Consider the following 27,781-nt stretch of genomic DNA (forward strand, 5'->3'; position numbering starts at 1 on the left):
CCATGCTGCTGTTTAAACACATCAGCTTTACAGCATCTCCTTTTTCTTTGCACACTGGAAAAGCTGGACATTGCTGTGTGATCTGTGTTGTGATAGTCCTGAAAGAATTTCCTGAGTAAAACACAACTCAAGATTTTTTTCATCAAGAGTTTTTCCCCCTGCTCAGATGAAATAGGAACTTTCTCAGGGAGAACATTAAACACCTTTTAAAAGCCTTTTCTGCTGCTTCGGAGTGTATCTCTAAATCATTACGTTAATAAAATTGAAATATATATTGAATCAAAGGCAACCTAGAAAAAACTGTAAGGGTCTCAAAGGAGAGAATAATGATTCTAGGAGCACACATGGAGACCAGCTCAGTCCCAGGTGCCTAAAATCACTGTAGGTGAATACACAGGTGACATTCAAATCAAATCTACTCCCAAGCTGGGCCATCAACGCTCTATCAGCACAGAGAACGTAAACCCCACGGTTTCTCCATTTGATTAGTATTATAGGAGGAAGACAATGCAGATTTCTGTCTCTCTTTGTCCTCTGGTTTATTCTGCCGAGGGTTACCGTCCCGATGGCTGTGAGGAACGAAAAGCCGAGAGAACTCTGCCTGCTGCTGCTCTGCTTTCATAAACCCAGAAGGAGAGTTACCAGCTTCAGAAAACTCCTTTTTCTCGCCTTAAGCTGCACTACTCTGAAGCTTCACATTTCCCTCCAGTACTTCTGCCTTCGGGCGGGTTTGAAACTTTAAAGGTCGTTGGCAAGCGGCTCTTCCGAAGCGTGGGCTGCGGGCTGGGGCTGCTCCAGCGCACCTCGGCGGCCGAGCTGCGTGCCGCCCCGGCGCGGGCACAGCCGGGCGGGACGCGGGCGGGCGGGAGGCCGGTGTGACGGGCCCGGGAAGGGGGAGACCCCCGCGGGGCCGCCCCCGGGGCGGGGCCGCCGCCCTGAAAGCCGGGCCCGGCGGCGGGGCCGGGGCAGAGGCGGCGCCGCCGAGGGAGGGCGAGGCGGGGGCCGCAGCAGCACCATGGAGAGCGGCGCCGCCGGGCGCCTGGACGCCGCCGCCTTCCTCGGGGCCTGGCGGCGCTTCGACGCCGACGGCAAGTGGGGCCAGGCGTGGGGGGAGCCGGCCGAGGGGTGCGGGGTGCCTGCAGGGCTCTGTCCGTGCAGGGGGAGCGGTGTGGCTGTCTGCGATGCTGCGCCTGGGGACGGCTGTCCGAACTGACATCTGCCGCGTCCTGCAGGTGCTTCCGAGCCCACCTCTTCCTCCTCACCACAGCTGTAATTCCTCCTTCCACCCCAAAAGTTTTGCCTTCTCATCACTTCCCTGTTTCATCTGCTGCTCTCTTTTTGGGTCCCAGTTTGGGACTTTGTTGTTTCTGAAAATTTTCTGTAAGAAAATCTCCAAAGGCACGGCAATTGTGCCCAGCCCTCGCACGGAGTGAACAGATGAAATTGAATAGGACATGAGGCTCCCCTGAGTGGGCAGGCAGGGCCACCGGCTGGGATCCTGACCCTGAAGCCTTCAACTACCTGCATGCAGCCCATGACACAGTTCCTGGAACTGGGGACATATCCCTGATCCTTAATATATTTGCTCTTTGTTTAGACAATGGTTACATAGAAGGGAAGGAGCTTGACGATTTTTTTCATCATCTCCTGGAGAAACTGGGACCAGAAGTAAGTACTGTGCTGTGTTGTTGCCCATCAGGTCCAAGCAAAAAAGTTATGCTGAGAGATTGTTTGTGTTTGTTGTTCCCTGATTGCCGACTTCCTTAGCAGTCCCGAGGTAAAGAGCTTTTCTCTTGGCAACAGGGTGGCATTTGAGCACGTACAACAAGTGCAGTCAGCTGAGCAGTTTGATCAGTTGTCTCCAGCCCAACAGCTGCTGGTCAGGGGGAGATCGCAGCTGGCACCAGCTGAAGGGGCTGGTTGGCAGAGTGGAGAGAAAGTCATTTAGTGTTGTTGAGTAGAAACAAGCATGGGCACAACCTGGCTAGCTGAGCGAGAGGGCAATGTTCACAGTTTATTTGTTCAAGCCTGTGATGGTTAGTTTTGTTAATATGATAGGTTTCTTTCCCAGGTCAATTTTTTTTAACAAACATACTGTCATTAATTTTAAATGGTGCTTAGGAATAAAGCTTATGTCTATATTGCCACAAATGGCAAAAAGCCAAATGAACGTCAATTCTGTTGCTTCTAAGATCCAGACCTTGCTCTACAGTGTTTCTAGGGTTCTCCCCTGGTTTCCTTTCCTAGTTTTGGCAGCATTTCCCCTCTCTCATTATCTGCATCTACAGAAGTTGCACTACAATTTGCAGGGTGCTCTTTCCTTGGCTCCAGGTCATACCTTGCCTATGAGTGTCACCATCAGTGAAGGAGAAATCCTGCCACTCAAGCCAGCACTCAGAAGTTTACAAAGGATATAGTAATATTTTCACTACACAGAGTCTGCCCAGATAGGGAAAGGAGAAACATCTTCCAAATGGAACGAGAGGGTGTGTCAAAAACCAGAGATGAAACAATTCCTTTAAACAAAAATTAATTAACAAAGACAGAAAAGATAGCTAATAAAAGACAAAAATTCATGAGTATTGAGTGTAAAATCAGAATTGTACTTACAAGCAATTTAGCACTCTTGGATCTGTAGGGCTGCAATTAAAGGAAACAGAAGGTTTGAGTAATTTTTTTGAGTGTATTTTTATTTAATTTGCAAGTAAATTTGGATTGAAATATTGGCAGTTTCTGTAGAAATGTCTTTCAGAGCATGAATGGTTAGATGAAGAGATAGGCATGTAAAAGGCTTCAAACGAATAAAAAAAGATTCAGCAGTAAGAATATCTGGGGACACAGAAAAGCTGATTTAAAGAGAAATCAGAAAGTTTGTGATTGTTTACCCAGGAACAAAAGATTAAATTGGAAGCTGCTAGTCTTGGGCTATTGAAACAGCAACAAAAAGCATGCTCAAACAAACTCAGTGACAGCAAACGTGAGATGTTGAAGGAGATGCTTAAAATGAAATTGCAGAGCTCAGTGCTGTAGTGGGGTTCTCTGGAGTGAGTTGATGGTGATAAAATCCAGGGATAATCAGCGATCTCATGCTGAAAGCAATTTCCTAAGGATCTGAGTCAAGAGAAACTCCAAGCTCCACTCTAGCCCATAGCTGCCCTTGTGCATCCCTCACATGAGGTCCTGGGACAGCATCACACCAGCTGAGTAGCAAACCTGGTGTGTTACAGCAGTTTTTGTGGTCTTGCCGATACCAGTGTAAACTGCATTATATTGTGTCATTTATCAGCACGCAGAACTTGCAAAATGAGGGTGTTCTAGCAATGAACTTCCTGCTTTAAGAAATCAGTCATAGGTTTTTACTTGTTAGAAGTCCCTGCTTGGATGACTCTAGCTTAACTCAGCACCCTGATCCAGTTTGCATCTCCTTTGCTTCTGCTATCGAAGTTTTGCCATTAAAAGAGATAGTTTAACACAAATTGAATGGAGAAAGAACCAACTCCCTCTCCTCCTATTAATTAGAATAAATAGGCTAATTCTGACGGACCATGCTCACTAACTTTCAGAGTGTTCAGACAGGCTCTCAAGTGCTTTTAGTTTATTCCTCCCTAGTCTTCTTGCCTATTTTTGGCAGTATTTCCACTCTGGTAATATTAATGATAAAATTACATGGCAGGCTGCAAGCAGAGTAGGCTGTCTTTGTGGCAGAAAATCCAAGGGGAGCTTTGTCCTGGGAGGCTAAGAGCAGTCCTCTGCCCACTCCTCTGGGTATGGGGGTCACTTGAGCACCAAGTTAGACAAAGGTCTTAACTACCTTTGTACAATGAATTTGTCTAATGACACTGAGGCATTTTTCTCTTTTTCACATGATTTATATTGTACAGGTTTGTGATTATGGCAGGAGGGATAAAGGGTCCCCTCTGCATTGGTTTTACCATCCTACAGAAAGTGTCCTCTGTGATAAAAGCAGTGAACTGGGACTGAGCATCTCTCTGCTGTACCACTCATCTTGACCTTTACTCTTTTGGGTTCTTAATGTCATAGTTTCCTTGCACAGTAAAAAGGGAGAGACAGCAATACACTGGCACAACTTACAGATGTGTCACAAGGATTAATTAGTGTCTATGTCTGAAGAGCTACATCAGTGATAAATAATGTTATCAGCACTAGAAGTTGTCTCTGCTTGAATAGAGAATGGCTTCATAATTATATTTTTTCAGACTGCATTCTCTAAGCTGTTATTTTTCTTAATGACCACTGTGGTCCTTCAGCTCTGTTTTTCTTCCCAGTTACTCTGCAGCAGCCCAGCTGACACTAAATGCCTGGGGATGGGAGCAGCTGGGAAAACAATGCAAAAATGAGCCTGTTGGGAAGCTGAGAGACACAGCTCTTCCTGACAATTCTGAGAGAGGAAAGAAACTTGAAATATCATCCAGTGATGGAGGCCAATTAATTGTCTTTTATTGAACCATCAACAATTGTGGGGGGAAAGGGAAAACTTTGCAACAAAGGTAGTAGACCTGTAGTAAACCAGCTAAATCCCAGATGGGTGATTGCTGGAGGCATTTGGACAATGCACTTAACAACATAATTTAACTTTTGTCCAGCTCCAAAGTGGTCAGGCAATTGGAATAGTGGTTTTGTAGGTCCCTTCCAGCTGGAATATTCTATTCTATTCTATTCTATTCTATTCTATTCTATTCTATTCTATTCTATTCTATTCTATTCTATTCTATTCTAAAATCCCTTCAGTTTCCAGGTGTGTGTAATTCATCCCCATGCTAGCATTACATCTTCTAGCTGCTGGCATTATCCGCCTGTTTCTCTTATAATTGTTGTGACTTCTCTCTAACCATTTGAGCCTCCAGCTTCCAAGCTGCTGCTGCATGGCTGCAGTGAGCTGCCTGAGCTCTCTTCCGCTCTTTCATAGACCTCTTTCTCCTACATTATGGCACCTCTATCCATGCATTTTCTAGAAGTTTTTATACTGAGGTGAAAGCCTAGTGGAAAGGACAGTTTCTTTCAGTGTCAAAGAAATAATTTTATTAGAACAGGAACTATAGCTCCTGCATTTCTGTCTTACATTCCTGTACATCTTTCTTTCTGTACCAAGATCTTTCTGTACCAAGGATCTTCCTTGCTTGCTCTTTTCTATGAAGCTCTATATACAGTCTCATAGTAATTAGATGAGAGTTTTCTAGAGGAATAGCTATAAATTTTGGGGTTGGATTACTGAAAATTTCCATAAAACTAATGATGTCTGGGTGGATATGGAGAGAAATGCACATTGCCATTGGGCTTTCTCAGAAATGTATTTCACTTTGCCTAAATTATACTCAGATAGAAAACTTCCAAATAAAGGATGGTTGCCTTCACCTAACTGTAAGTGTGTAGAAGACCACAACAATTGTTGAAGTATAGATTTGATCAGACAAGACAGGTATTACCCTTGTATAAATCCCTCTTGCCTGAAAACCACATGGATATTTATGACTGGAAGGGACTGAAGTTAATCCTCTAGAGATCACTCTGAGCATCCATTAAGGATTTGTCTTGGCTTTTTACTTCTAGGATTTACTTTGCTCTTTACTAGTAGGAACACCCTCCAGCTGCTCTTGCACTTCATCCTTGCCTTGCACACTGCACAGTCTGTCTAAATAATGTGTATAAGTTAGCATGGCCAGGAATGCAACAGCTAGTCAAACAAAGTTTAATGGCCAAAGTATCAGCCAGCCTCAAAGCCATCCAAGGCAGAATTCCCATGTACTTTACCACCCCAAGAGACCTAAGGTCAATGGTGACCAGCAGCTGAGAAGCAAGAAGATCCCCAGCAGAAAGCAATCAACTTGCATCCACTTTCAGAATATTTCAGAATTCTAACCCCCAGGCAATCCTGCCTCATTAAATATTAGGATGGAATTCTTTCCCATCAGGAAAGAACTCCATTCCTATCCTATCTGGAGAGGCCCTGGAACAGGTTGCCCAAAGAAGCTGTGGATGCCCCATTCCTGGAAGTGTTCAGGTTGGATGGAGCTTTGAACAGCCTGGTCTAGGGGAAGATGCTGGAACTGGGTGATCTTTGAGGTTCCTTTCAACCCAAACCATTCTATCATTCTGATTATTGCCAAATAGATTATTGCAATAGGTTATTGCCAAATCTTTCTTTAGGTGTGGCTTTCATCAGCCTTGATTACCCTGGACAGTTCTTAATCCTGTTCCTCCACATTAAGGTATGGAAGTGCCTTGAGGTATTTCTTAATGCAAACTCAACATACCCATGGTAAAACCAACACAATATGTTTTTATCACTCAAATGCATGTCAAACGAATTTCAGCCTAGCAGAGAGGACAGAACAGAGAACATGTCCAAAACGTAACCACAAAACCACGATGGCACAGGGAAGACTGGAGTAGCCTGTGTTGGATACTGGTGTCTACTATGGGAAAAAAAAGCTTTCCCACATTTGTGCTGATGAGAGTTAAAAAAGAAACCAAAAACACAATGCAGGATGACAGGGTAAGTGCTCATCTGTTGTTGCATGCAGGAGTACAGTAAATCCTGACCAAAAATCCTAACCAAAATACAGAGCCAAATTCTCAAGTGAAAGCACTGAAGTGAGAAAGATTGGCCCAAAGGGGAAATTGGCCCTGGAGAGGTAGGGTGAAAACCCACAATTATGCAGACAATCCAACCTACAATTGCATGGGGGTAACAAAGTCATTCATGAGATTAGTTTTTACAATGAAGAAATGTTTGGCCCAAAAATGAAAGGTTCTTCTTCTAAAGTCAAAGTGTACATTACTGGTGTCTCTCATCTGGTCCTTGCTGGCCTCATATCTGTGCTGTATAGCTTTTGGCATGATAGTTGTTGATTTTCTTCTCCAACTGTCCTCCTTGGCAGACACAATTTATTTTCATAGATCTTGTAGGAACTCTATATCTGTGGGACCCTTGGCCTTTTAATCATATTTGGCAGAAACACTAAGAAGACATGTTCAAGCCAGCATTTTCAGAAAATTCTCTAGGTTTTTTCCAAGAAACAGGGCATCACAGTCACTTAAATGAAGTTTCATCTTTTTTTATACCCTAATCAATATAGCAGCTTGCTTCTAAAATCATGTCAAGAAGGAAAAATAAATCCGTTTATTACAGAATTTTCTTGACCAGCAAGAATTAAATGAGACATCCCATTTCATCAAGTAGGAAAGGCTCTGCAGTGCTCCATACATTCATTTTTTGCCCTCCAAACCAAGTGACTCACAGTTGTGTTTTCATCAAGGCAAAATTCTGCCAAGTACATGAATCCCTTAAGGAACAAAAATTTAACTAGTCAGCATGAGGCAGAGTGCAACAATATAAAAGGAATGAATTAGCAAAGAAGACAGATTACAACCAGGCTTCTAAACAATCATAACCAGCCATGACAAAAAAATAAAATGCTGCAGAAATTTTAAAAATATGTGATCATGCCCTTTCTGTGATTACAAATACTATTAAAAACCAGATTACCTTTGTGATGCTATAAATACTTCTAAAGGGTTTTCACAAAAGGGAAGACAGAGACTGGACATGGAAAGGAGAAAGCAGAAAGCAGAAAATTAATTTGTTATGGCAACTTGAAGCACAGAAGCTTTTCTCTGTAAAACTCTGTGGAAGAACATCTGTTGGAAGAAATTTACTTGTTAACCCTGAAAAATACGTTAACAAAGTCATGGCAATATTTTAAACTGTGTTCTGTTATGAGAATAATAATTATCTGGCCTTCTCATGGTAAGTAGTAAAGATTTCTTTCCTGGCTGCAGTGAGAGCAGCCCTTGGAAACCATGCATCATCCACAAACTCAGGGAGGTGCATGTACCAGGGAAAATGGAATTACAAGAAAGGCTTCTCTGTACAGAGAGACTGGAAAGGATGCAATAGCATTCACTTAAACCCTCACAAAAGGCAAAGCTTTGCAAACCTTTGAAATTGGTTGAGGATTCTGTTGCTTGCGGTAGGCAACATAATTAAGACTGCATTTTCTGATAAAGATATGCTCAGCTACAGACTTTTACTTGCTGCAAAGCTGCTTCCTCCTCTTCCATCTTATTAGACAAGAGGCACATTTTTGTATGCTGCTATTTGTTACATCATGATTTAATGCAGCAGGCAGCCCCACACAGCCACTCACTCACTCACTGACTCCTCAGTGAAATGGGAGAGGGAATCAGAAAAGTGAGAAAACTCATGAGTTGAGATAAAGGTGTTTTAATAGATAAAGCAAAACCCAAGGGCACAAGCAAAAAAGCAAAATAAAGATTTCATTCACCAATTCCCACCGGCAGGCAGCTGTACAGCCATGGTCAGGAAAGCAAATTTCCATCATGCTGACTTCAGAAGACAAACACCACACTCCAAACATCTTTTTTTTCTCCTTCTTCCCCCAGCTTTATATGTTGAGCACCATACCATATGGTATGGTATATCCTTTGGGTCAGCTGTCCTGGCTGTGTCCCCTTGCAAATTTTTGTGCAGCCCCAGCCTCCTTGCTGATGGGTGGGGTGGGGTGAGTCTTCAGATCATGTCCTTGCTTGGACAAGGGGAACATACCAGGTACATTATGGGGGTTTTCCAGCCTTTTAAATGTTTTTGGAATAGAATGGAAAATAGAGCAAGCTACTTGTTTGCACCACCAGTAGGTCAATCTTGAAAACCCGATCTCCCAGCCTTAGTTTCTTTTTGGAATATCTTATTTGATCTGTCGGGGTTTTTTCAGTCTTCTGGGATTTTTATTTTTTTTTTTTTTTTTTTTTTTTGGTAAAGAGAAAGGTTCCCTTTGAAAACTAATGGTCATAACAAAAGGTGTATTGTTCTTAGTGTAAATTTTTTTAATATTGAAATAATTTTATCTTGAACATCCATCTTGGGAAAGCCAGTTTGTGCTTTATTATTTTATTCTTTGTGAGTAAAGCCTGAGGTTTTGGTAGAACTATTACCAGTTGTGTTTCATAAGTAGAATATTTATGAAGATAAAAAGATTGTCCAGATTGAAAAATACACTGTAGTTTAACCCCTTGGACTAAAAGCTTTTGGAGCTGTGTAAATATTGTAAATATTCCAGGCATTTATTTGATGTATCCCATAGTGTACATCAGAATATAAAAAGGAGGCTGTCCTATTTTTATGCAGGTAAGAGTGTCCCTGCCACAGACAGCTCAGTGAAGTGGTGGTTAATAGCTGACACCAAGTTGAGCAATAAGCATTTTAACAAATGACTAGTTTGAAATGCACAATACACGTTTCAAGTATCAGCTGTGATTATCATTTTGGAAGTAACTCCTCCTACTGGGCTGAGAGAGGATAATTTAAGAGTACTTTGCAAGCTTATTGAAGTTGGCAACTGATAGGCTTGCCTAACTTCTGGGAGGTGTCTTAAAGTGTCAAGGTGCTGTCAGAAGGCAATTTAAATAGCATGGGGGTGAGCTACAATGCCAAGGGGAAGGAAAACCAAAGTGTGTGTTCAGTGATGTACTGTGCCCTCAACACCCAAGCCCACAGGACTTTCTGGACACCACCATGGGAAAGGAGGATCCTGGAACCATGCCTTGGGACCCCTTCAGCCACTCCTCCTGGGGCCTGCCACCTTGGGTGCATCCCAGTGGGATCACTGCTTGGTGTTTCATCCCTAAACTGGGAGCTGCCACCCTTGTTGTTACACAGCAAGGAGCACCCCAAGGGTTGCAATGTGTGAAGCTATGCACTGGGTAAATTTGGGAGAGTCACTCATGGTCTTGTGTCACAGTGATAAAAAAGGGAGAGTACGACATAATGGAGCTTCAATAGCAGCTGGAAAGAATGAGAAACCAGGTTAGAAGACCCAGGAAGGAATAGCTGTAGTCCCACATCCACCTGGTTATAGAGATGATAAAAACTTTTCAGGACATTTATTCAGGGATTGGGAAGAAACTAATTCATTGTCTTGTAAGGATTTCAACAAAGGTATGCCACAGTCAGTTATCCTTTTCCCTTTCTTCCCTCCCCTCCCAGAGAAGGCTGATTTATTAAAAAAATATGGATATTGATCTAGTACCGATATCCAACTGTGACGGACAAAAACTCTCTAACAGTATAAAGTTAGAAAGTGTATGTTTATTCGACACCGGGCAGCATGTGGGATAGCTCCCAAATACACACTGCAGCTTCCAGGTGATTACAGAGTCCTTTTATCCATACAAGTATTGAATTACCAAAATACAAATACATATGCATAATTTTGGTACATCCCATTCTTTGCTTCGTATGCTAATCATTTTAAAATCTATTAAGTATGCATAGTTTGTCCCTTGAAATGGGTCGGTGGTCCCTTTCATGGGGAGGGGTCCCAAAATGAGGAAGTAAATGAAGTCTTCCTCGTTCTGACCTTTCTACCTTTTCAATGCAAATATGACAAATGAACTTGGCAGAACTCCCATTCCTTGTCTTCAATTGGTTTCAGAACAGAGGAGGCCCACAATTGTCTTATGTTCCTAAAAGCTATTTATCAGTTTCTATATTCTTCATTATAAACCCAGCTAACTAAACACTGTGCTGACAAGCAATCAATTATTAGTTAATTACTAACGCCTAACTTCATCAAGGCCTACTCATTTATTATTATTATTTTAATTAACTTTAGTAAGGCTTATTTCTAACTAAAATCTTAGCTCCTCTAAAATCTCTAAATTCCTTAAAGTTTATGTTTCAGGGCCAACTCCCACATAAATGGGAGAGAAGCCAGGACTTCTTCAGTGTGGGTGCTGAGGGTAACCTAGGCTTAATTTCTTGGGAAGGATTAACTAGGTGAGCTTCCCAGCCCAGCCCCTAAACTCATATGACCAGAAGCCTTTTCACATAGTGAGGAAATTGTATTTTGTGTAGTCCAGTCAGAGTGGGTACCCTCATGGTTTCTGCTAAAGAAACCATGCCTGATGAACCTAAGCAGTGTGTTTCACCTGTCACAGCAATTCCTGTCAAGACACATAACCTGACAAGTCTGGAGAACTCCTCACTGTGTATAAATCGATTACGGGGTTGAGCAGATACAAGGAGAATGTCAATTTCTTGAAATTCTGTGCTATTAACCCAGAAACACTGACAGGGCTTGGTGCCAGGTCTTGAAACAGCTGACAGGCAATAATAAGCAACAATCTGGCTCCACTGACACCTTTCAAGGCTGATGATCTAATGAACTGCAGAGATGTCATTCAAGGATAAGGATATCTTCCTGAAAAGCACAAGCTGAAAACAGCCAGGCTGGAAACTGCTGTAACACACACTTGAGCAAAACCAAACCCAGTGATATAATGAGAACAGTTGGGTAAAGAAGCAGGTGTCACTGAAATATTTTTGGGTTCCCAAACACTGATCTTCCAACTGAAAGCTTAGTATCTGCAAGGATAGGCATAGGACTTATTTCCAAAAATTCATCCACAACAATGTGTCTGTGGGCTTTTAAAAGCATTACCCCCAACTGTAAGAATGCAATGATTTGGGTGATTATCTGTGAGTGAGGAGAGATTTCTTCCAGGAGGGTCTTCTAGTGCTGCCAGCAATTTTCATGCACTTGTTGTTTTCCCCATGGCAGAGCACCATCACAGAAGAAGAAGTTCAGAGGATGAAGGAGCAATTCATGTCTGTCTACGATGTCACCACAGATGGACGCTTACAAATCCAGGAGGTATCTCTGCCCAACCCCAGCCCAGGATTTCTCTTATAGAAGGATGGAGAATTAGAACAGACTTTTTGTAGGGTCTGTAGGACTAGGACAAGGGGTAATGGTTTTAAACTGAAAGGGGGTAGATTTAAGGAAGACTTTTTCTAAATGAGGGTGGTAAAGTACTGGAAGAGGTTGCCCAGGGAGCTGGTTGATGCCCCATCCCTGGAAACAATCTGAACAACCTGATGTAGTTGAAGATGTGCCTGCCCATTGCAGGGAAGTTGGATCGGATGACCCTTCTAACCCAAACTATTTTGTGATTAAGACCTGTAGCAGACTTGGGAGATCTGGAAGATAGAGCCTGGGTGCAGAGGAGGTGACTCATGGAGTATTACATTGGCCAGATCCTTTGGTCTGGAGTTTATTTCCAAGAGAGAAACATGCCAAACCTATATTTCACATACTGGATCAATACCTACCCAAGTTTTTTCCTTTCTTTACTTTCATGGTGTGGGTGTGGTTTTTGTTGTGGGGATTTTTTTTAATGCTTTTTATCCAGCTTGCAAATATGATCTTGCCGGATGATGAGAACTTCCTACTGCTTTTCCGACGGGAAACTCCCTTGGACAACAGCGTGGAATTCATGAGGGTCTGTATCTCGACACTGCCTCCTCCACCTCGCACACCACCAGCTTCTTCAACACCAACCCTTCTGTCCTCTGTAAAACACAGCTGGGGAAATAGATGGGTATTGTGGAAGAAAAATACATTCTGACCTGTTCAGGTAGAGATGGTTTTACATTATTTACACCAGGAAAACAGAGGTGTGGTATCTCAGACTGGACCAAGGGTACCCAGAGAACTCATTACATTTCACAAACACTCTCAGCCACCTATCAGTCATGCCATTACAGACAAAATGTCCCCACTCATCAGTTCACCCCTACAGCTCCTCAGCTGCAGTACAGTAGAGACCAAGACAGCAGAGCACCATTTAAGCACCATTTTATCCTGAAACATTAGACTGTTAGGGCATGGAGAGGAAACCTCCATAAATTGGATCAACAAGCCCATAGAACTTTGCCCAATCTTCCTCTGATCTCTGCCCCTAAGTATCCCAATGGGGAATTTCAGTTTTTCCAAGACTTCATGAGGTTACTTGTATTTCACATACAAGCTGAGGCTTTCTGCAGATCAATGGCCTGTTGTATATGGCCTTGACTGAGAGTAATAAAAGAAACTGCATGTACAAATAAGGTAAGAAATGCAAAATAGTTTCTTATTATTGTCTTCCTTTTATAGACAATGTGTCTGTATTAAACATGTGATAGCAGCATGTAGCATGTACAGCATCCAAGTGTGAGTAAGAGCTATTGTGTGAAAAGTTTATTTTATTTCATATAGAATTAATTAAATGTGGGCTAATGCAACAACTGGCTCATTATGGAAGTTCTGCTTTGAATCTTTACAATCTATCACCGAGCAGATGAGTAACTGCAATATTTATGTGCTCACATCAATCTATCCCCGTTCAGATCTGGCGCAGTTACGATGCTGACAGCAGTGGATTTATTTCAGCTGGTGAACTCAAAGTAAGTTATTCTAACAAATCTCTTTGGGCTTGACCTACAGCTCACTGAGGTCAATGGGAGCCCTTCCATAGGCTTTACCAATTTGCTGTCTTTTTGTGTGAGTGACAAATGGCATTTCTAGGTTGTTCATAGTGAGTTTAAGGACTTGTGCCTTCTGGCATGGTCTCAGGGGCCCTGCTGGAGGGAGGATGGTTTGCTGTTGCCCTCGATGTCCTGCTTCCCCCTAGCCTTGTCCCATGACCTCAGTTGTCTTGGTGACCTGAGGCATCCAGTGAGCCCCACGAGCACTGCCTCGCCTTGGCTTTGCACATGTGCTTCTCCCAGCTAAACAGAGCCAAAGCCATTGTATTTTATTAAGGGAATTTCTTCTCAATCTCTTCCTGAACCTACAGGTTTTCTGAACATTGATTTCCTGTTAAAGCTCAGTCTATTGAGGCAAGAGCCTGTTCAGAAACCATAACTCAAACACTTTGAGCCAGTAATCACAAAAGTCCATCCCTGGGCTGCACATCATGTCCTGAAGTCTCAGTGTATGGCTTCAGCCTGTGTCCCAGCAAAGATGTTAGAGGAGGCTTGAGTGTTTTATTGAATGCAAATATTTTGATTTGAAATCAATTAGCAAGTATTGCAGGACTTACGCTGTCTTTTGCTTATTTTGTGAGTCTGTTAGGACTCACTCCAGTATACCTATTCCAGGGAAAATTTAGTTATTTTCTAATTTATTCAAAAAAACCCATGTTTCAGCTAAACAAAATATTAACTTTGTCAAACTGAAGACACTAGTAATAGCCTAGAATATGAAACTAGATTTGTGTAACCCTTCTGAATTTGAATTGAATTTCCTACTCTTATTTCTTTAATTTCCTCTACAGAGTAAATTTTCTCCCTTTTCTTACTACAGGATTTCCTGCGAGATCTCTTTTTACAGCATAACAAGATGGTTGCTGAAGTAAAACTGGAAGAATATACTGATACTATGGTAAGAAAATATAGAATTAATGTTGTTTAGATCTGAGTACAGCCTAAAATCTCCTTTAGGGTCAACGTCTGCAGGCAATAAAAGCTCTCTTAACAGGTTTGTCAGAGATCCCTGTGCGGAGGTAGCACATACTGCTGCTAACAATTCTTTGCACTGGACATCGGCTGTGAATGCATTTCAAATAGTTTTGCTGAGAGTTGAATTATTTCCTATGAGAAAAGAGCTCAAGAGCTTTACACCAAAGCTGGTTGAGCTCTAAACCCCTTTAAATACAGGTGAGGTGCATCCTTCTTCAGGATATGTTCAGCCTCAGGCAGATCTCCAGCTTATTCACTTCCTCCTTTCCTCTCTTCCTCCTAGCAAATCCTTTTACTCCCAAGTCATGCAGGTATCTGGCTTTTCTGCTCTGCAAAGCCCAGCAAGCCTTGCTGGCTCCCTGCTGCTTCTCTGAAAAACTGAGAGGTTGAAAGTGCCAATTCTCCACCTGGCTTATCACAGTATAGCTTTTATACTGCAATCAACAACATAGTATTTGGTGTGGGTTTAGCATCAGTCACCTGGATTTTAGAGCAACTTATTATATCTAAACATCTAAAAACAAGAAGGGAAAAAATATCTAATTTCTGGATGTCATTCTCAAAGGTATAATTTGAATTCCACTAGCAGACATCTATCACTGCAATTTTCTAAATGGTTTTCAGATGGAATTGCTTTGTTTCTTGGCACAAAATCTGTGTTTGTACCTAAAAACCAGCTTGGTATGCAAGCAAACAAGGAGCTGCCCACATATTTTGCAATACCATGTTATGTATGTGTGATTTGTGTGTGCCCAGATATGTGACCCTTTAGAACAGTATGAGAAACTGCACTGTTATAGAAGAGTGTATATTTTGTTTCTGTTATTTATAAGACAGTGAAGAGAGAGGAATGCCAGCTACAGAAATAATTTTCCAACTGATGGAGTTGGAAAACAAAAAAAGCCCAGAAGTCACAGCTAAGACAAAAATATTTCTGGTAGCATTTGCTGGTAGCAAATATCTTTCATTCTGCTCCATTAAGGTTTCCATCCCTGGTGTTTAATCTCTGATCAACTGCTGGGGAATAGGCCATCTGAAGCTTGTAGGCAGTGGGTGGTTCATTTCCTCCAACTCATTTCCTTTCCCTTTCATTTCCCAAGAAAGATCTGTGATTCTGCTACCCCAACGCAGCCAGGTATCAATGCAGCTCAGGGCTGAGAGCCAGGAGGTCTGCTTTCTATTTCCATGGTTTCTTGTAGAAGGGCTTCGTATCTTCAGAGAGGCAATTTAATGTCTATGTTGGAAGATAAGATTTGATATGGGAAAAGGGAATGCTTTGTATATCTAGGGAAATCTATGATCTGAAATGCAAATCTGGCTCCTGAGGACAAAGATTTGCCAAGCTGCAATGCCAAAAGAATCAGGAATATTAATGGTTATTAGAAAATGAAAATGTGGCAGATGATTATTTTTTACCTTGCAATTCTTTAAGCTGAAGATCAAGAATATTTATAAAAACACCTGATCCCAAAAGCTAAGGCAGGGTGTGAAATTACCACTGACATAATCTTATACTATGATATCCTGAAATAAAATAGAGGATGTGAACATATATATTACATATATGACAGAAAATTATCCACATGGGCAGTATCCTATAGCATCAGATAAACTCCACAAATTATTCCATAGGAAGTTATCTGAAGTAAGAAGGCAAAATTCTAGGGAGGGAAGAAAGATTCAGCCTTGCATTTGCAGGGCTGGATTAAAGACGAAAAAGTGACTCAAAGGTTTATTGTCAAGGCCCAGGATAATGGGGACCCTTTATTTCCTCTCTCCCCTTTCCCACATGGAGTGAGGAGCTGTTGGAGTGCAGAGTCCCACTGCCACTGGACTCTGCCACCATCACCACTATTTTGGATAAATGGGTCAGTGGCCCATTCATTTTTTCCCTGACTCTGTTATATCTTTGACAACCAGCAGCAGTGATTCCTTTTCTGCAGATTGGACATACTTATTCCTCATATTGGACATACTTATTCCTCTCTCCTATTGCTTTGCTCCCACCCTTTTATCTTTTTAGAGCACAAAGTCCTTGTGAGCAGGACCCTGTTTCTGCTGCACACACCTACAGGGTTTCGCAGGGTGGCCCGACTATTCAGCTCAGGCCTTTCAAGAGCCAATGTAATTATTATTCAGTTGGAATAAGCTCTGTCCCAGGGAGCTGTAAACCCATCTGTCTCCACAGGAATATACAGATCTCTGCCCTTTTCTGTACGTGCACAGCTGGCTGCACATATCTTAAGCAGCTACTGATATACTGAGTGGACCCTAGGGCCTTCTGGAGGATAAAGGGGAAAAGGCAAAAACTATAATTTAGAAGAAGCTACCCTAAGCTTGAGGGAAAAATTTTTATGGTTCTGGCTGGGTATTTGCAGTTTGTGAGCAGTGTGAGCAGATATCATATCAACCAACCAGAGCTTGTTAAACTCTTGCCCCTTGTCCTGCTATGAATGATCTCATACAGCATTAAAAAAAATGCTGAGAAGAGGGAGAGAGTATTTCTTTTGGAAGCGATTGGTCATCTCTGGAAAGGAACATCACTTTATCAGGTTGCTTAGCAGCCGCTTCTTAAGAGGCTATTCTGTTTCCTTGTGACCTTGACATCCTTCCTTCAGAGAACACTGGTATAGATCAGGGATTTGATGAACAAGTGATGAACTCCTATAAAGACAACAGGTAGTGAACACATCGGCATTGCACAAACTCTGTGAGTCTGCTAAATCAAATCCAAAAGAGCACTAAAGCCACTGGGGAAAATCACAAAAGAACATTTGAGTTCTCAAGGCTCTTCATGGGGGAATTGAGGTGACAATGCTGTGGTGAGGAAGCCCCTTTGTAGGCACTGTTGTTTTTTTCTTCCATGCCTACATAAATACATATTTGTATTAATAGTCATTACATGTGTGTTAATAATTATTTACATGCACCCACTCACAGTTCTTAGTCTTTGAAAACAATCTGTAGGTTTGTTGCCTTCCCACAGGCAGTGACCAAGAGCTGTTGGCAGGGAGCAAGTGCTTGGAGGTTGGTGTGAAGCCTGATATTGCTCTGAACTTCCTGAGAAGAGGGCCCAGGGGCCCTACAGTGTGTGCTTTGGGAGACAGAGTGAGCATACATGAAAATGGATGGAGGGTTTAAATAGCATGGTGAGAATTTTCTGCCTTCCTGAATTAACAAAAGCTGGAGAGATGAAGACTGACCCCTTTGATACTTCATGATGAGGATACTGTGGATGATGACAGTAGAACAAACTTTTCAATCCCTCCCACCTCCCCTCAGCCCCCAAGGTCAAGCTGTCAGATTTCTGGGTCCTGTTGAAGTTTCAGCTCAGAAATATCCATCTCACATATGCATTTGGCAACATTTTTTAATGAGTGACAGATTCCATTACCTGTGTGTGTGCACAGCTGTGCACTTACGCAGAATATTGTAAATGCCAGGATATGAACTAGATTTGAGATATGGTTTCTGATAGTCCACAGCTTCCCAGATAGCAGCATGTCACTTCTAGTTTGTAACCCCCATGTCTACAAGCTGCATGCAGGGCAAGCTCATTTCTGAGTCAAACTTCAACAATTTAAGTTGTTTATTCTGTTGAAACAGTTACACATACAACATTGACATTCCCTTTTTTTATTGCCTTACGTCAGATGGAGCATAATGTCAGATAATGTCAGATGGAGCATAAAAAAATCCTTCAATCTGAGCATTATTGCATTTCAGTAAGATTCAAAGGACAGTTCTTGTCCAGCCTGCATGCCATCTTTGCACACCATGGGTTAATATTCTAGAGAGGGAATAATGTAAGTGCAGTGACTAATAACAAGTATTGGTCATGAACTACAGCATTTGAAAGCTTGTAGATGGTGATGACTGAGGATGAAATCTGAACCCCAGAGAAGGCAGAATAGATATTTTTTCCCAGCTATAATTACACCAGGGTTTTGCTGGGCTTATTTGCAGAGATTCTCCTGGGCACTGAGTTATGTGCCCTGAGTGCACAAGCCTGCAGCTGAGGGCTCTTCATCTTCTCAGTGCAAAAGGAAAGAGATTGCCTTCTCCCTGAGCATAATCTGTGTCCACGACTATGCACTGTGGACTACCTTTATTGTACATTGGGGGGATTTCTGGTGCTTTTGTGGCTGCTGCCTGTCACCTCTGCAAGGATAATGCAGAGTTTCAGTGTGGTCAGTTCCATGTGAAAGTCTGTGTTCAGTGCTGATGCCAACGTACTCTGTGAGTAACTAAAAGCCAAAGCACAGAAAATTCAGGAGATTTAGACCTCTAACATCTTACTAGTCAGGGTAGCATGTCTTTGTTAAAAAAGTCTCATACGACCACCCAACAAGTGTAATAGTGAAATGACAAATATTTATTGTATTGGAAAAAAACCTATACAGAATTTATTATGTTTGTGAACACACCGAGCAAACTTCCCAAAGCTCTAGAAGTACCATAGGAGTAGAGTGTAGCCTAAAAGATTGTTCCTAAAGTGCATTCTTTGCTCATCCCTTCTCCTCCCGGTAGTGGTCCATGCCAGCCTCTCTCCCAGGTGACCGAGAGGACCCACACAGCTAATGAACACAAATCCACCTCCTGTGTCCCTTCTCACTTTAATGCTGGGGGTGCTGTCACACCCAATTTTGCACCACACTTGCTGTGGCATAAGCCAAGGGAAGCAGAAAATCCCATTTAAGCTCAAACTTCATTTCTGAAGATCAAAACCAACAGAACTCAGGAGACTGCAGGCTTCTGAACACCCCAACAGATAATGCCTTGGTCTCTTAGGAATCAAATCACTCTTAAAAATCAAAATGCTGAATAACTTGTCTATGTGACATAGGTGGTCTGGCTGGGCAGGACACTGAGCTTTTGTCCTGAGGGTAACTTGCTGGCCACTGGGCCCTCCTGTCACTCTGAAATGCCTTTGTAACCCCATCCTTCCCTAAAGAAAGAGGTCTTAGGCAGTCCTGCATCTTGGGCTGATGCCTGTCTTTATACAGTGTCAATAACCTCTGTACTCCCTGCCCAACTTTTGTTTCAGCTGTTGGGCATAGGTGCCCATGATATATATATTAAAATATATTTGTGAGTCTAGGAGGTCAAGTAAAACTGACTCTCTCAGTGTCCCACTTAATTGCATACAAAGAAAGAGAGCCAGAGAAGGTATGAAAGCAGGTTTTATTGAATCTCCTGATCACAGAACTATTTCTTTTGGTTGTTTACTTCTTTCCTTATCTCTGTCATGGAAAATAATTCAGATTTATATTACTCTTCAAATAATGTGTGTGTTTGTCATATTGTGGTTTTTCAGTGGCCTTTAAAACACTGGACTGAGAAAGCAGAGATATTTCCTTTGCTGAATTAAAAGCTGATGGCCATTTTGATTTTGCAGTTTTAAAAAATGGAGATGTAACAACTTTTATTTGCCAACCAAGCTCTTAAATATTCTCTGTCTGTCTCAGAGTGCCTCAGAGTAGATTCAAACAAACAGGGTGTGCCCTTGGTGCACTGCCATTAAAATGTCAGTGAATTAATTTGTGCAAACACTTTAAAACATGGGGGTAGCTTGACAGTATCGGAAATGCATCATTTTATAAAGCATACTGCTAGATGCAACAGAGCTTTTAGTAAAATTGGGTGTTATTTAAACATGGCAGACCTTGTCCTTAACCACATTGAGATGTTTCATATCAGCTTGGCAGTGTAAATATACCTTTCAAGAGAGTAAACTGAAAATCCATAAAATTTAACATATCAAGATGGTGTGTGAAGGCAAAAGTTTAAATTAGAAACAACCTCATAACCATTTCAATTATCTGCTTCTCCCATTATGTATGCTTTGTCGTATGGGGTGGGTACCCTCTGTCATTCTGTCATTCTTTGTGTACTCATGCACACAATTAGCAGATCAGATCAAACACTCACATGCTTGACAGTTGAAAATTTGATTAAAAAACATTTCCCCAGGCTGTTCCCTGAGTAATGCAGCACACGACTGCCATGTAGTGGGTATGCATGAGCTCCACTTGTCCCAATAACAGGATTTGGTCTATCTTATTAGCTGTGGTACCTGAACTAATTCAGTGAACACCAGCCCTTCTACCCTACATGTTTTCCATCTTTCATGTATTAGTCACTGGACAAGAATTAGCTTGGCATAGCTCTTCCAGACACACTTTGTTTCTTTCTGTTGACTATGGATGATCAAAATATTGCATGTGTTTGAAAATCGTATTCAGGGTAGTTGTGGCAGAAAAAGGCCAAACACAGAAAACACAAAGGTTCTCTCTTACAGAGCTGAGTGAAGGAGGTCAGGGAGGGGACTTGCTTAGTTGTAAGTAGATGTGGTCAGTCACTGAAATTTTAATATCAAGCTGAAAAGACACAGTGCAAGAGAAGAATGTTTTCTTTCATTATGTAATCCACCAAGGAGTTTATTACCTCTCTATTAAATGTGTTTTACTGGGATCTGCACTGCTGCAGGAATATTGTAAAGGATTCAGAAATTGGTAGGATTGAAAACCATATGCTCACAAAATTGATAATGAAACACAATGAACCACCAGCTTTCATCTAGTCTGTTACATTAAGAGTGCACAAAACTCTCCCTGATTATTTGCAACTTCTTAAACCATGAAAATATGCTGCACCCCCAAAGTAGAGCAGATGCAGATGCAGGCAGGACACATGAAGTCCCAAGACAAAGACAGCCATGCTGGGATAGTTATTTATTTATTCCCTAGAAAAGGACATAAGCCTGGAGATGCTTTACTGGAAAAGAAACATGAGACTTGTCCCAGACAATCCTATGTGAAATGAGAATTGTGCCCCAAGTCTGGCTATTGGACAGAAAATCACCAGTTCTGCCCTGGTCCCATGAGCTCGTATGGAGATCAGGACATGGTGATCACAGAGTTGAACTTCTCCCAGAAACTCAATGTTTGCTTTTCTGAGGCATCACAGAGAGAAAAACACATCTGAATTTGAAGTCTAGGCTGAAGCACTGAATTCTAGTCTCAATATTGTAATTCTGAGATACAGCAGAAATGGGAGAAAATAAAACACACTTTCAGGAGCTCAGAAACATGGGAGAATCCAAGAGAAGAACTAAGTGCCATATTGCTGTGGGAGGTCTAATGGGGCAAGAAGCAGAATGCAAGAAGTTAGATCAGCTGGAAACGAACAACTTGGACTGATGCTATCAAGGGTAAATCTTCAGGATGGCCTGGGAGCTTTATTTGTCTCCCCAGCTCTAGAGCTAAGGTAAGTTCAGAAGTCTTTCCACTGTCATTAAGTGGCTCTGCACAGAGCACATTTGTCAGAGGCCAGTTAAATGGTAAAATAGCTTTCTTTGTGCCACTTGAACACCCACATGGCTCTCGTGATGCTATTTTTCCAAATATCTCAATATAGGCCTTCAATCAGTCATAGGATTTTCATTCTGTCTTTCAATGGGAGGAAAAGTGAACCCATACCAAACACCTCCAAAAATTCCACCCAAACCTCGCAAGTGTAAAATACACAGAATAATTAATGATATAGAATCTGTTGCAGAATCTCAGTCTAAATGTGGTATAATAAAGGATTACTGTGGTCTTGCTGTCCTTACTCCCCTTGAGCAATGGGCAGGGAAGAGGCAGCACTAACAAAACAGGCAAAATCTCCCTGAGAAATGGTATCTCTCCAGATGCTTGCTACCTTTTCTCACATGTTTATTAGGCTCTGCCCTGGCTCCACTGCTGAGAAGTTCTCAGGACATGCTTCTGGCTCCCATGTGTTCAGGCTATGTCATAGGGGATAATCCTGTCCATCTGAGTTTTGTCAGATGGGGCTGGTCAAGGGCTTCTCCAGCAGCTGTGCAATGCACAAAAGATCTGTAGTGAACCAATTACTCTGCACAACCACTAAACAAGCAAATGTGATATATCAAGGTGAGAATAATGCATATTGCTTAGCTGAGTATTTGACAAAGAAAGGTCAAATATATATCATAGTATATTCATCTTCCCCCACACACAATGTAGAATATACATTTTTTATAGAACTTTGAACCATGAGTTTTTCAGGTTTGCAACTCATTAAGCATCACCCCCCCACACCCACCCCTTTCTTTGTAACAGACTATTTTTGTGCCTTGAAGGGGAATGCAGAATCAAATACAGCAAATAAATAAATAAATATTATTTTTATTGTGATGGCTCATCAAAATGATGCTATTCAGCAAAAGAAAAGAATAAGTTTTGAATTCACATTTAACCTCTTGATGCTGGCAGCCTGAACCTTCTTCTGAGTCTTAGTGCATTCTAGCAGCTGGCCTTGAAATGGGCCTTGCTTGAGTCAAGCAAGCCCTACAGATTTAGTGGTGTAAAATCCTGACCCGAGTGCTGGTTAGAAGGTGGCATTTGCACCTCAGTTGCACGTAAGCCACAGCAACAGTCAAAGGTAAGGATGGAGTCCAGGTAGAAGTGTTTAGAAATTTCTCCCTTTTTCTGGCTTTTTTTTTTTTTTTCCAGGACCAGGGCAATATCAGTATTTAGTTTCTGAAGGTCTTTCCTGCAGACCTGCTTTATCCTGATGTAAGGTGGGAAGGGAGTGGCACTGGTATTTGATTGCTTTGGGTTGTTGCTGTAAGAAAGCTGGTGGGTTTTGCTATTCCCTTGTGCCACCCTTGTACTTGGTGCAAGCACAGGATGCCATGCTGCCCAGGTTTTGGGCAAACACCCTGAGCAAGTAGAGGGAAGGGCACAGGGCAGAGCAAAATGTATACTGCCTTTTTTTTCTTTGTATGTGTGTTCTCCCTATGGCCCATCTGTTTTATGTCTGTCTTCTTGATTTCTAGATGAAAATCTTTGACAAAAACAAAGATGGACGACTGGACCTGAATGACCTGGCAAGGTAGGATTTAATAATGTTGGTGGTGTGTTTCAGCTCACAATGGTAGAGCCACACAAGGTGATGTTCTCCCTCTAGGGACGTGCAGTTGAATTCTACCTCCTTTTCAATTAGATCTGCTCTGATCCCACCTCTCCAACCCATGGTCCCCATTGCAATAATCTGAGAATCTAGAGCCAGGAATAGGAGCAATGCCAGGATCTGTCTGTACAACATCAATGTGCTCTGGCATAATCAGAGGTGCTTCCCAGGAGGTGGAAAGCAATCAGTGGCTCTGTTTCTCCAGAAGAAGGATGACAGTCTTTTCAACAGGGCCTCAGACATACATTTATTTATCATCATTACATGCAGCAGGGATTGCAAAGAATTTTTACTGCATTTTGAACAATGAAAGTGCCACCACAAAAAAGTTTGGCAGTGGCAGTAGGAAAGAATTTAGAGAGCCAAGGAGAAATGCTTGTAAATTAAGCTGGGATCTCAATAATGGGCCTCTGTCTCTTTTCTGTCCTTGATACTTCAGAAGCTTTTAGATGATTTTCACTGCCGAGAGATAGAGAGTATGCTTCTCTCTCTAAACTATGTGCATTGGTTAGATAGAACTTTAAATTTTCAGATACAGTCTTAAAAGGCTAGTTTAGAGGATGAGGGGATGAAGGTGCTGGTTTGCCACTGTTACTCTGTGCTTTGAATCCTGGCAAATGCCAGCACAAATAACTGCAGTGCATACAGCAGTTTTCTTTGACTATGAAATGTATGAGGAGAATCTGGGGCAGGATGGAGAATATCTAAAGGGGGTTGCTGTTACAATTTTCTCTTAAATACTGTTCCCTTTTGGGAACCAGGCCATCTGAGGCTCTCCTCCAGTCTGAAAACATTTCTCAGACTCCAAATCCCTCCATGTGCAGACACAGTTCAGGAATGCCCTGTGCCATGGGCTCTAAAAAAACCCTCAAGGTCAGCAGAACAGTTGGAGAGAGAAAAGGGTTTATTAGTGCTTGACAGGTTTAGGAGATGAAAAGAGAGGAATTCTGCCAGTCTTGGTGTACAGACCAGTATTATTTTGTCCTTTACATTTTACAACAACCAAGTCCTCCCTTCAAGAGAGAGCCATAAATCACTTTCTTTATTGCAGCACAGCAATCCAGTTTACAAGGAATGATTGTCTGTTAGCTCTTACTACAGAAACTGACACCCTCTGTTGTGCAGGACCACCAGAAATGCTCTGGGAGATGCAATGGTGCCAATAGGCATTTCTGTGGTGAACCAAAGGGCACCCTCTTTGCTCCATCAGACAGGGAGGAAGGTGTGTGTTCCCACAACAGCCCACTGTAAATAACCCCACAAGCAATTTTCTCTTTTATAGGTCTTTAATCTAACATCCCTTTACTTTGCAAGCAAGAAGAGCTCAGAATAGTTCGTGTGCAGATGAAAAAACAAACAGATCATAATTAAAATCTCTCCATTCAGGATTCTGGCACTCCAGGAAAATTTTCTTCTACAATTCAAGATGGATGTAAGTAGCACTAATGTTTGATACATTGATTCTGTCTCCAGGTAAGATGACCTGGGCTCAAACTTGAAATTTTTGCTTTAATTTTTCATTTGTTTGTCCTCTCTGTATGCAGGCTTGCAGCACAGAAGAAAGGAGGAGAGATTTTGAGAAGATCTTTGCACACTATGATGTTGTGAGTCCCATGAGTCAGTTAGTTCATTCCCTTGTGATTTGTAAATGTGTATTAGGTTTAGCGTGTGCTGCTGAGACTTCTTCCTCCTGCTGGGTGCTGCTGGAGTCATTGAGGAGCAGCAGCTGTGCCCAAGCCCATGGCCCATGAGCCCAGATGCCAGACTGGGAGGGATAAAATAGGGAGAGAGAGGAGTAATGCTCAGAGATCTTGTGTCAAGTACCCATTTTGACTTTCTCCATTGCCATAGCCAGTGCTGCTGCATTAGCATTTTTCCTGCAGGAGATGCAAGGGAAGAAGAGGAGGTGGTGGCTTTTGCACTCACAGTCTCTGGCAGTTCAGGATCTGCATCACCACCACATTGAAAAATAAACCCCCTTCCCATACCAAATCTATGTTTTTTTAGGGAGTCTGGCTCAGGACAGACATAAACGTTTAACTGCCTGTTAGACATCAGTAATTCAGTGCTGCTTCTGGCAGTCACACAACTCCCTCAGGATGGTGGGAGAGATTGCTCCCATTTGGTGGGAAGAGATGGTTTGGGAAAAACAATGCGATCTTAGATATCAGGAAAAAAATCCTTTACTGTGAGGGTCTTGAAGAGCTGAAACAGGTTTGCCCAGAGAAGCTGTGGATTTCCCAACCCTGGAAGTGTTTGAGGCCAGGTTGGATGGGGCTTTGAGCAACCTGGGCTAGTGGAAGATGCCCCTGGTCATGGTGGAATGCTTGGAATTGGGTGATCTTTAATGTCCCTTCCAACCCAAACCATTTCATGATTGTATGACCTTTATGCTAGAGAGCCTGGTGACCAGGTATTGGTACTCACCAGTAAACACTGTAGTAGTTTTGACTCACTGGGGAGTTTTGATGTTTATTCCTTCTTTCAGAGTAAAACAGGAGCACTTGAAGGCCCAGAAGTGGATGGGTTTGTCAAAGACATGATGGAACTGGTCAAGGTATCTTCATGACTCTGTTTGTTTATACTCTTAAAGATCAGTGCTTTTGGAGAGGCTATGTACACAGAGACACTAGTAAGAACATAGAGACAAATTTTAGTTTGATCATCAGCAGAAGGCAATGTCACCATCTCAGCAGGTATACTGTAAAGCATTTCAGTGTATCACAGAAATTCTGCCTCACAAATTAATACAGCTTCCCTCAGCAACTATTTTTAAAAGGTTCATTCTAGTTCATACTTTGAATTGGGCAGATGTTACAGCATGATATGGATGGGTCATCACAATTTCTTTCTTCTGTTTTCCTTGTGGATGTGGTTCTCAACAGAATAACCTCATGGTTCATTAGTTCATCTCAGGGTTACAATTGAAAATTACTTGAGGTCTGTCTGCAACCAAGAATATCATACCTGGTGTGTGTCTTCAGCTCCTGATGGACAGAAGAGTCTGTCTTCATTGGATTATCTTGAGTTTCCAAATGCACTCCAAGATAGAGCTTTTGACCCAAACAGAATGCGATCTTTAGCTTCCTCTGAGCCTGAACTGTTGCATTTCCACACAGTGTGAGATAGCTGTGCTGCCACATCCATTCAGGAGAGAGCAGAGAATGGCAGCTGTGTGCTGATGGCTGCATGTGTGTGTTCTGGCCATGCAGTATGCAGGGAAGGGTGTGGGGGTGGGCAGGAGGCTGGATTTGTGCTGTGTGTGTGTGTAAAAGAGAAAAATTTGTACTTTGCCTTCATCAGCATTGCCCTTGGACACCACAAACTGTGCATGTGAATTTGATCCCCTCCTGAGAATGAGGGAAGCAGAGCAAGCAGTACAGCATTAGGAGCATACAGAAACTGTGTAGCCTGTAAAATGTGTCTTCAACATTAACTTGATCCACAAAAGGTATTTTTACATTGCTGACTACTCTGTCAAATAGCAGTATGCTGACAGAAAAGTCACATTAGTCTTTGCACGGCAGGTTTGAGAGAGGAAACCAGGTGAAAGCACAGGTCTGGTAGAGCAGGGATCTGCATTACACAACTTTCTGAAGTTTTCTTTTATATGGATCAGATACTGTTGGCCTTGACTGAGCACAAGAGTCCTAGTGTGTTTCTACACAGTCACTCATGGTTCCATGCACCTTCTGCCTTTTTAGGGCACCCTTTCCCCATCTTCTGTTTGCTTCCCCATGGCATATGAGATGATGTGAGACCTTTTGGTCACTCTTCCTTGGGTGGACTTCCCAGTTGTTACATGGTGGGCTGCTTTACATGATGGGGAAATCCGGAGCCATTTTCTTTCTCAGCATTCTTTTTCTCTTTGTCTGCAGCCCAGCATTAGTGGGGTGGACCTGGACAAGTTCCGTCAGATCCTGCTCAACCACTGCGATGTGAACAAGGATGGAAAAATTCAGAAATCTGAACTAGCTTTGTGTCTCGGGCTGAAAATTAACCCATAGCTGGGAAAGTGCTTGTGCTTGTGTTTTCCTTGAAAGATTTGCCTGCTTCTCCTTATAGAAGTGTGTTCTGTGCTGCTGTGGGAGCGGTGGGGAGCTGAGGCACCATGCTGCCAGGCTGGAGAATCGTATTTGCTCAGTGGCCTCCTTGCTCCACCAGCTCCTTTGTGATGTCTGCTTGCTGCTGCCTCTTGTGGGTCCCCTTAGCAATGTTTGCCCACCAGCCGATGAGCTGCTCAGAAGAGAGGTTGCTGTTATTCTGCTTCATGAAATGCTGCCCTGCCCATTCTCTTAGGATAGAACAGCATCTCCTCAAAAACATCCCCTCAGTGCTGTCAGAGTGCAGGTACTTAGATGTTTCTGGTGGTCATTTTATAGGTGTAAAGTCATTACTTTGGTGAACATTGTGCCTTGTGCATTTAAAATACTGGATGGATGACAGTGTATTTGTGCAGAAATAAAATGGCAATTACAGAAA

The 27,781-nt window shown here is 42.3% G+C and overlaps 1 protein-coding gene across 1 annotated transcript; it reads left to right on the forward strand.

Annotated features, from left to right (window-relative positions):
• The first annotated feature begins 966 nt into the window (after positions 1–966).
• Positions 967–27,781, forward strand: SCGN (secretagogin, EF-hand calcium binding protein). The gene is made up of 11 exons (XM_021528782.2): positions 967–1,088; positions 1,598–1,668; positions 11,601–11,693; positions 12,232–12,321; positions 13,208–13,264; positions 14,166–14,243; positions 23,166–23,221; positions 24,686–24,731; positions 24,844–24,903; positions 25,788–25,856; positions 27,178–27,781. The coding sequence occupies exons 1-11, from the start codon at positions 1,016–1,018 to the stop codon at positions 27,304–27,306; spliced, it is 822 nt and encodes a 273-aa protein (XP_021384457.1). The 5' UTR covers positions 967–1,015; the 3' UTR covers positions 27,307–27,781.

The sequence above is a fragment of the Lonchura striata genome, chromosome 1 (genome assembly GCF_046129695.1).
Source record: "Lonchura striata isolate bLonStr1 chromosome 1, bLonStr1.mat, whole genome shotgun sequence".
NCBI classification, from domain to species: Eukaryota; Metazoa; Chordata; class Aves; order Passeriformes; family Estrildidae; genus Lonchura; species Lonchura striata.